The sequence below is a fragment of the Miniopterus schreibersii genome (genome assembly GCF_964146895.1).
Source record: "Miniopterus schreibersii genome assembly, chromosome: 9".
Lineage (NCBI taxonomy): Eukaryota > Metazoa > Chordata > Mammalia > Chiroptera > Miniopteridae > Miniopterus > Miniopterus schreibersii.
In genome coordinates, this window is record NC_138118.1 from 62,395,914 (window position 1) to 62,406,006 (window position 10,093).

The following is a 10,093-nucleotide window of genomic DNA, read 5'->3' on the forward strand; positions in this document are numbered from 1 at the left end:
TTTGAACATTGGCTGGATATTTAATGCTGTAAGGAATTATTTTATGTTGCTTTAGGTGGAATAATGACATGGTTCTGATTTTATTTTTTAAAAGAAATCCTTACCATTTATATAGACACGCTGAAATATTTACACCATGAAATGATGTAAATATTATTTTCTTTGAAATAATCTGAGTGGAGGGGAAATATGAAGAGTTTGTAGGTGAAACTTGCTAACTGTTTCAAGTGAATACTTCTCTCTACTTTTGTATATTTATAATTTTCCATTTAAAAGTTATAAGAACAAAAATTAGAATGCTTCTGGTTGTGAAACTAGGCCTGAAAAATGAGATAGAGACCCGGGGATTTCAAAATGCAGGGTTTCTTAAGAAAGAACAAGTATTAGAGGGAAAATTTACTGGCTTATATAAATGGCTAAAATCATTTCTTTTATGCATTATACTAAAAACATCAGAATTAATTGAAAAAAAAAATACTTACTAAAGAGGAGAAAACAACTCCACACAAGAAACAACGTCACTTAATTCACTTAGAGACGAAAGAAATGTGTCTGCAAGGCAAGCTGTGATTTCTGTTCAGACGTTACTAGGCTAATAGTTTCATATTGTTAATGACACCCAATTAGCATCTTCACTTATTTTCATATACAGAAGAAATCTACGCGTGATCTGTAGAATCCTTTAGTGATACCCAGTAAAAATATCTCATACCGTCTGGCTGGTTTCTTAGTCTTAGCAAGAAAGGGTAGGAGAGAGGCCTGGCCATGTCCCCTTCCAACCCCGGCTCCTGGATGTGTCAAGAAGGAGGACTTGGTTATCTTGGAACAAAAGATATCCTAGAATGGCCCCGACATAAAAGTCCTACGTGCAATGCCAGGTTTAAGTGTTCCTTTCTCCAGTGAGTAAAATAAATTTGCTTCCATCGTCTGAAATACTATGGGGCTAACAATCCTTTTGTGCTGTGAAGACCTGCGGGTGTTCTGGCTGCTGTGGGAGCGGGGTGCGCTGCTCACAGGAGCCTGCTGCATCTCAGAAACGCTCAGGGCACTCTGCAGGTGGAAACAGAAATAAAACAATACCCCCCCACATACACACACACACACCCAACCGCCATCTGAAGTTCTCCTGTCTGAGTACCATGCCCGACGCCAGCTTCCCGCCGGAAGTTATTAGGCCATCCTCAAAAAGTGCAACTTATCCTGACGCCTCGGGAGACGGGAAAGTTGCCGCCGAGGTCCCCGAGATGAGTCACGGCGCTCAGCGTTGATGAGTAACGTCAGGTGTCGGGAACCCCTGATCGGAAGCAGGGGAGAGGAGGGGGCGTCAGGTCCGCGGGAGGGGGGCGAGCGGCCCCTGGGGATTGGACGGCGCGCGCTCGGCTTCCCTCCAACTGCGTCATTTGGAACCGCATTGGACGCGGAGATGATGGGCACCGACGGGTTACCGTCTCGGAAACTCTCCATCAGACGCAAGCCCTCGGAGAGGAGGCGGCTAATTAAATATTGAGCAAGGAAGTCGCGTGGGGAGAGCGTCACGTGGGCCTCCGCGCGCGTGGAGCCGCAGATAAATAGCGCGCGGCACCCGGCCGGCGGAAAGCGCGCCGCGACCTCCTGCACCGTCGCGGCCACCAGAGTGCGGGGCGCGCCGCGTGCGCTCAGACCAGCCGGAGGGAACCCGCGGGCCGTCCGCCGCAGTAAGTGCCCGCGCGCCGCAGCGGGCTTTCCGCGCCCCTCCAGCGGGTTTTCCGCGCCCCGCCGGCGCGCTGTCCGCGCCGCGCACAGCGCCCGGGTGGCGGCTGGCGGCGGTCCCTGCGCCCGCAGGATGGGCCCCCGGGGCCGAGGGACAGCGGCGGGGGAGAGGGGGGGCAGGTAACCCAATCGCCAGTGTCACTCTTTGTCTTCCACCTGCAGAGCCTCTGGGCGTGGAGCTGTGGATTGTTTGGTGGGTTAGGGGCTGGTGCAGATGGGACCCAGGGAGCAGGGAATTTGAGAAGCTTTGGGGCGTGATTCTCTTTCCTAAAGGGTACAGGTGGGACTTTAGCCCTCAGGCTTTTTATATTGGTTCGTTCAGCCCTTAGTTCCGTCGTGGGATCCACAGTGCTGCCGCAACTCTTAGGGAGTCACCCCCCCAATGTATGCAGTTTTTCTCTCCGCGATCTCTTCTCCCCGCTCTCCCCAGAAATCCAGCATGAAAATCCTCGTGGCCTTGGCAGTCGTTTTTCTCGTCTCCACTCAACTGTTTGCAGAAGAAATCGGAACCAACGATGATCTCAATTACTGGTCCGACTGGTCCGACAGCGACCAGATCAAGGTGCGTCCCGGCCCCAAGCTGGCCCTCGCGGGTCTTCCGGGGCTCGGGAGCTGCCACTTTCCCCCGCGCCCGCGACCAGGGGCGGTGGAGGGGAGAGCGGGGTGAACAGGACGCCGGCCAGCCCTGGGTCCCGGGCGAGATTTTGTGCCCACGGTCCACCTTTCCTCCCGAGGACTGCGCGGTCGGGTCTCGGGAACTCACTGGAGCAATAATGCCCTCGGTGATGAGCCCCGGTCCTCACAAGGCTGGGAAGCTCACGAGGTCTCATCCCCAGGTGATGGGGATTTCGGGGACTCCAGTCCAGCTGCGAGGGCCTTGCGTTTGGAAACGTTGGCCAGGGGCAGACGAGGGCACTGGACGCCGGCAGAAACGGGGGAGGGGGCAAGGAGCGAGCTGCTGGGGGCCTAGAGGGACCGAGGGGGGTGGGAAGCTAACTTCCTGCCGTCACATTTATTTCACGGACCTGAGAATGTACCCGCAAGCTTTCCTTCACGCGGCTCGCAAGCTGTAGGTGCCAGGGAGCGCGCCCCGCGGGGACATGGAAAGTGGAGCGATGCAGGGCGCTCGTCAAGCGTTGTCACCCTTCCCCGCCCCGACACACACCTGTGTGCATTTAGGGTGGTGAGGCGTCTCCAAATCCCGCGCCAGAGCTGAGGCTAAGTCAGGTGGCAGCAGGCAGGTGGGACCCGGGCGGGGAGCGCAGAGCGGAAAGCGCGCGGGGCCAGGACACTCTTCGCCTCCTGCGAACGCGCGGGGGCTTGGGGGAGGCGGCGGCGCTGGACGCGAGCTCCGCGGGGAGGGGCGGAGGCAGCGAGCGCCCCGCCGTGGACTCCGCTCAGCCCCGGGGAGGGGGAGCCCGGCCCCCTCTTCCCAGCCGGGGCGGGCGGTTGGCCCAGGGCTGGAGCGCACCAGGGCAATGGCTCGGGTTCCCGGGAGCCTCGCGCTGATCGCTACACCGGGTGTGTCCGTACCTCTGTCCCCAGGAGGAGCTGCCCGAGCCCTTTGAGCATCTTCTGCAGAGAATTGCCCGGAGACCGAAGCCCCAGCAGTTCTTCGGCTTAATGGGCAAACGGAACGCTGGTGAGATGGGCAGCCATCCCTCTGTCTCTGCGGGTTATCCGCCCGGTCTGCTCGCTTACTCTCAGAGCACCCAGTTTCTCTGGCTCTTTGAGTAGAGATTTACAGCCTAAAAGGGGTGGTAAATGTCCTGGCGCGGCGCTATCCCGCACCTCACTACCACGCGCACGTGCCCGCGGGGGGAGGGGGCGCCAGTTGGCACGTCTCGCGGCGTGAGACCCCAACCACCCAGGCCAGGCACCAGCCTTAGCTCCCCTGACTAAAGATCCCAACTGACAGAGCAGAAGGCGGCGCGGGGCCTCCGGGGGTAGCGCTGGGAATGTTCCCAGCACACGGGGAAGCTGATTATAAGCCACTGAGGTCAGAACAGACGGAGCTGCCCCGTCTCCTGGTAGAAATACTCAGTTTCTTTGAATGCATCACACCGTCAGTGGACCCTGTAAATAGTTAACGTCAATTGCTTCTTGTCAGATTCCTCAGTTGAAAAACAAGCGGCCCTGTTAAAGGCTCTTTATGGTAAACATTTCTATAAATCTTCATTTTACTAGTGTGAATGCACATGTAGAAAAGTAAAAAAAGTCTTTTATGGGCTGAAACACAGGTTCTTGATTATGACTGTTTAATAAAGAGATGGACCTGCGTCTCTTTCTCTCCTGAGCATCGAATGGGCGGCCCTCCTTGAATATGTGCTTCTTAGAGGAAAGCAGAGGTGGTGTTGCTTAACAGTTATTAAAGGCCTCAGGAGTCTCACAGCCCTGGGTTTAAATCTGTAACCCACAGGAAGCACTTAATTTTTTTTTTTTTTGTTAACACTTTGTTTTTATTATCAATAATTTGATTAGCATGTATGGTTCTGCTATATTCCTCAGGATAGTATATGAATGAGAAATGTTATATATTTTAAAAATCAATTTGTTTTATACAATGTGGCATCTTTAAAACAAATTTATTGTTTGCTCTTTTATGTTTCTTCTAGGACATGGCCAGATTTCTCATAAAAGTAAGTTCAAAATTATTTTGACATTGATCAAATACAAATGAAATACAAATGTTAACAGATCGAATTCCACTTTATATAATACCTGATCTAATTTTCTGTTATAACTTCAGGCTTAATGTTTAATTAAGACAATATAAGAACGGAAGAGACTCATATGATATTTACATCCAGAACATGACTGTTTAAAGCTCTGTGGTTTAGACATATCGTACTTTCCAAAATGATACATTTTATTAAAAATCCTTTAACTGGGTCCCAGCTAAACTGCTGCTGAATTTCTGACCCACAGAAACTGTGAGATAATAAATATTTGTTGTTTTAAGCTGCTAAAAAACAACAACTCTAACTCCTATAAATTGTTAGTTTAGCTAAGAATTTCAACCCTAGTGGTAAAAATCCATCACATATTAGCCCCCACCACCCCACAACCATGACTTCCACTGCAAACCAAAAACACAACAAAAACCAAATATTTATAGGTATCTTCTAACTCATTTGAGTACACTGGATGCCCTCATGATATCACTTGTTAGGGTAATGCAGCAGCCAAGATGCTCCAGTGAATGTCTGAGTAGATAATCCAAACTAAAGATAGAAATGCTGTTTTTTTATTCCATAACTGAATGGGAAACCTCAATCTAACGAAGCACGGTGAAACATTTCTTAAAATAGTGAAGATGGCAAAATTGTGACACTTGACGGTCATTAGATCCCAGTTTCCCAATTAATGGAACCAGAATTGACAGGCAGTCCCAGGGGTCCATCTTAATTGTACTATGCACTTAGTTACCCTGGCTTGGATTCTGGTTCACGGGGTGGCAGAGTAGGCCACATTAAGAGAGCAGCCCTATTCTCAACTAATAAACCAAGAGACATTCTCTCATTAAAGTAATCTTTCCCAGAGGCTCCATCTTTGAAACTAAATAAACCATTCATATTAACTTTCTAAGGAGTTGACTTTCAAGGAAATTATATACAGCAAAATTCTATGTAATGGAATTAAATGCACTCTATTAATGTCAAAACTGACATACTTTCCAAAAGGAGTGTTATTTAAAATCCAGTAAAATAGAAATAGTGACCTTTTAGAAGTTTATAATTATCAGGTGTAGGGGTCTGACCTAACTAAGGTTCAGTTCCTGAGGAATACAACATATTCAGTAAAGAGAGGAAATAGGCTTGGGTATCTCACTGTCACACAAAAATGAAATTGACTTCCTGAAAATCAAAGCTAGCTTCAATAGCAACAATATTTAAAACTTTATATATATAAACAGCTAAAATATAATATGAAAAAGGGTACTTGCTAATATTTAGATACAGAATTGAGAGAAGTGCTTTCATTGTATTGTTTTAGTGTCATTTTTAAGACATCCTCATTTCTTCTGACTCACCAAAACTTGAAATAGATATATATTTATTATATGAGCATATATTTAGAAGCTTGCTTTTTTTTTTCTTTCTGGTATTAGTTATAGCAGTTTATTTCCTCAAAGATATACATATTAAAATACCCCTAAATGTATTTTTCCAGGACATAAAACAGATTCCTTTGTTGGACTTATGGGCAAAAGAGCTTTAAATTCTGGTATGTATAAAATCATGACTGAAAAAGAGACAGTATCTTAAATCTACTTGCATTATTTTCTTTCTAAGACATAGTTTTCAAAGTATTAAAAGGGAATAGTGAACTTCAAATAAGTATTTATGGTGAAATATATCTAACTGCAATAAATAAATCCACAAATGGACTTATAACTCACTAAGCTAGTATCACTACAATATCGATCTCTCTCAAACCACCAGCCTTAGCAGTATCTGCCCCATTTAATTATTACCTAGCCTGAATCTTTGGGCTAGTCTAATATTCCTCCCCTGATATCTGTCAGATAAACCACATTTAACCTTACTGAACTAAGGCTGTGGGGGATATAGGAAATAAGATCAATTTTCACTTGTTACCAAGGTAATTTGAAAGTCTTATGAGACTACATCTGGTAGTTTTCCAACACAAAAATAAATAAGCAAACCAAAATAAATTCACTTATACAAATTACTTGCTCTTCATGAAGTTATAGAAACCCAAACTCTAAAACATCCTGATGAGTTTTATCCCAAGAGTCATATAGTCCATGCCAGTGCCTTCGAAAAGGAATTCAATCAGATCATCCTAGAGATATACATGATCTCTCCCAGCTACAATACCCTTAGGGAGGAGGGATGCCATAATTCTCCTCAAAACCCATTTTCATTCTGGACAACTCTTTCACTTCCTATAAAAGCTGTATGTTTCCTTTCTTCTCATTTGTCTCTATTTTCCACGCAAATGCCACGTGCTTATATCTGAAAACTCATTCATCACAGTGTTTTCAAGGTTAATTAACCCCTATGCCATTTTCATAGAGACTCATTTGTTGCTAAGCACATTCAGGCTTTGGCGTCCCTAGTTCAGGTTCCTTGGGAAAACTGTTCAAATTCTCTTCATCTTACATGGAGTAAAAATGGAATTAAAATACTAATCGTATAATTAATTAGAAAGTAGTTAGTAGCTGTCTTATCCATCTAGAATGTTTCAAATTTCTAGAAAATCTGTAACTAGGATGTGCTGGCTTAATGCTTAATTATCTAGAAAGTCATGCAAAAATGATGTCTGCTAGTATTTATATTGGTTTCTCTACCTTCCAAATTTAGACTTCTATGTTTGTATTTCTTCATCAGTAATTTGGGGCTGCTCAAGTTTAAATTTTAAAGACATTACCAGTCTGCCAAATAAAAAATTTAAAATTATTGTATTAATATGCATTATCTCCTGGCTTTTGGAACTGGAAAGTAAATTTAAAGCACACAAGCTTCATTTGTATTAGAAGTGTGCACTAGCCCTTATAGAGCTGAGATTTTCTTGACAATCATATTAGTTTTCAATGCTCCATTTCCAGGATTGATACAAGTTTCAGAACATGCTTAACTTTATAAATAATATAGATACTGTATAATTTAGAACAGATTAAATGCTATTAAATATACTAAAAGTAATCATGTATTATAAATAATAGAATCACTGTAATGAATCAGAATTTATGACTAAATCTTTGTTTCTCCATTTTAGTTAAGAAATATAAAAGGAAAAAATTGGCAAAAATGTAATCCACACTCAACCAGAGATCTTTTCATATACTCGGTTGAGGCAAAGTTATTACCAGCTTCTATGGCCGTCTAATTCTTAGGCTTTTGAGGTCACAAACCCCTCTGACAATCTAGAAAAATCTTGAAACCCCCTTCCCAGAGAAACCCTCCTCACCTCAGACACACACAAGTTTACATAGGGCTTCAGAGGGTCCAGGGACCCAGTAAGAAACTCTGCTTCGAGTTAAGAGGACAGATGTTCCAGCTGAACCGCTCATCTGTCTTCGGTTCCTTCACATCAGCATTCACCTCCCTCCCTGAGGAACAGACTCGGGTTCCCTGCAGCTGGTCAGACAGCGAACCTGTTAGTTAATGTGAAGAAACCAGGGTGAGAATGAACCCTTTACTTCCTTCAGAACTGCCCCGTTTGGGGCTCAGACGTGATTGACATAAAACAATCCATTTCTGTTGCCTCACTTATGGGACAGTTGGAGGCTGGGGCTCCTCTGCCTGGTGTTGAAGGGGAAGCGATGCCACTGGAAGCTGGGCCTGCCGTCTCTCTCCACAAGCCTGTTTCACTGGGAAAAGTGTTTGCAGGAGCACCCATGGTTCCTACAGAACTGTCACAGTTCTTTCTGCTATTTCTATTTAAATTTAATATTTTAAACAGGGCATACTGAACTTTTAAAAGCATAGTAGTTCACGATGATGTAAATCTAAGTGTATAAATTTAAGTGCATAAAATCTAAGTGTTAAAATGATGAAAAGTATACTTAAGTATTTTGATCACATCAGTCGGATCCTTACTGTTTTGTGGTTATAGACCCCTTTGAAATTGTATATAATATAATGCAATGTAATAGAATGTTTAATGTTGGCCTTTTTTTTAGTCCAGATAGTCAATGTACTTAAATTACTTGCTAGGTATATATTAAGTACTTTTCGGAGCAGTGATTTACCTTTCACAGGACATTAGGGTGCTAGGAGGTAAGTTAAACTGTGTTGTATTTGATGGCACAGTTGCCCCACCTACAGACCGTGAGGACATTGGGTGGCATCCACAAGACAGGAAGAGAGCCTCACACCATAAGCTACCCCAATAACAGGAATTAGCTAACTTTTTCTCTGAAGAGCCACAAGTAAATATTTTGGGCTTTGTGAGCCATGCCATCTCTGTAACAGCTACCCAGATCTGCCACTTTAATGCTAAAGTAGCCATAGACAATATATGAATGAATGGTCAGGGCCATGTTCCAGTAAAATGCCATTTACAAGAAAAGGTGGTAGGCTGGGTTGGCCCATGGCCTATAGTTTGTTGACTCTGTGCTAGAATAGAAGTTCCACATTTTGCCTTCACCCTAGGACTATTCCTGATTAATTTAGGCACTGTCCTTTCTATAAATCACCAGCAGTGCCACTGCGTGAGGACAACATTGCAATATATTGTGAAAATATGCTTTTGGGATACCAAGTAAATGACTGATGACCAAAGTTACCAAGAATTCTGTGGTTAGGCCACTTCCAATCAGGACAGAGACGGAGGCAAGATTGGAAGATGTACCAATAAAACTCTTGGAAATATTTCAATGGAGGGATATAGTCATTATGAGTTTGAAAAAGTCATTATGTCTGCCTTGAAGTTTAATTCCCTCAGTGAGAATCCTCCTAAAGAACCCCTTCTCTTCTCTGTTCTCAGTGGCTTACGAAAGGAGTGCAATGCAGAATTACGAAAGAAGACGTAAATAAACTGCCTAATGTGTTCTTTACCGAGCTTCATTTGTGTCAATGGCCAATAAAAGGTAAAAAAAAAAAAAAAAAGAGAAATGCACTACGAGGAATAATTAATTATTTATTTAATAACAATCATTGTTTTGAGTTGAAAACTCAAAAAGTGTTTATTTTTCATATTGTGCCAATATGTGCTGTAAAAGTGTGTTATAATTATAATATGATGACTCCCTCAGAAATAGAAATCAGTGGTAATTTCTCAATAAAGCACAGTGTTCAATGAAATTGTAAAAACCTGCCGACAGCAGTCTCTGAAGAAAGACATCATTTTTGTTTCTTGGGGCAATCATGTCAGCTCCTGCTGAAGGAAAGGAAACTCACAGACAGGCCTGCGCTTCTCCGTTTGTTTTCATGGTGAAAATGTACTGAGATTTGGTATCAAACTATATTTGTATCCCTGCAGCATGTTTTATGTTTTGTGACTATATAGAGATGTTTTAAAAACTTTCAATGTGATTCTAAGGTCTTCATTTCATTGTACAATGTGTTGTGATAGTTGACATTTTAAATAAAAGAAAAAATATCTTGAGAATTGGGCCTTATTTTTTCATTAACACTTAGGTCAAATCCACAACCTTTCTTTTAGTAGATGATATATGTTCAAAGCTGTTTGGCTGACAAATACTGAAACATAAAGCTACTCAATTTCTCTTTCTTAAAGCAAATGACTAAAATGTAATCTCAATTTCTCTCTCAACACACACACACACACACACACTTTTTTTTCAATGGCTCGGTCATTTGGCATGAGATCATTCATAGAGAAAACAATTATATTTTGGAATCCAAAGAGT

The 10,093-nt window shown here is 43.5% G+C and overlaps 1 protein-coding gene across 6 annotated transcripts; it reads left to right on the plus strand.

The window, feature by feature from the left end:
- The first annotated feature begins 1,202 nt into the window (after positions 1-1,202).
- Positions 1,203-9,829, plus strand: TAC1 (tachykinin precursor 1). 6 transcript variants are annotated; one of them, XM_081147100.1, is made up of 7 exons: positions 1,409-1,694; positions 2,180-2,311; positions 3,295-3,391; positions 3,860-3,904; positions 4,365-4,388; positions 5,923-5,976; positions 9,208-9,828. In XM_081147100.1, the coding sequence occupies exons 2-7, from the start codon at positions 2,189-2,191 to the stop codon at positions 9,255-9,257; spliced, it is 393 nt and encodes a 130-aa protein (XP_081003226.1). In that variant the 5' UTR covers positions 1,409-1,694; positions 2,180-2,188; the 3' UTR covers positions 9,258-9,828. The 6 variants fall into 6 exon arrangements, with proteins under 6 accessions (XP_081003228.1, XP_081003231.1, XP_081003226.1 ...); XM_081147101.1 differs by lacking the exon at positions 1,409-1,694 and adding an exon at positions 1,790-1,869; XM_081147102.1 differs by lacking the exon at positions 3,860-3,904 and having other exon boundaries at positions 1,203-1,694; positions 9,208-9,829.
- Positions 9,830-10,093: the final 264 nt, after the last annotated feature.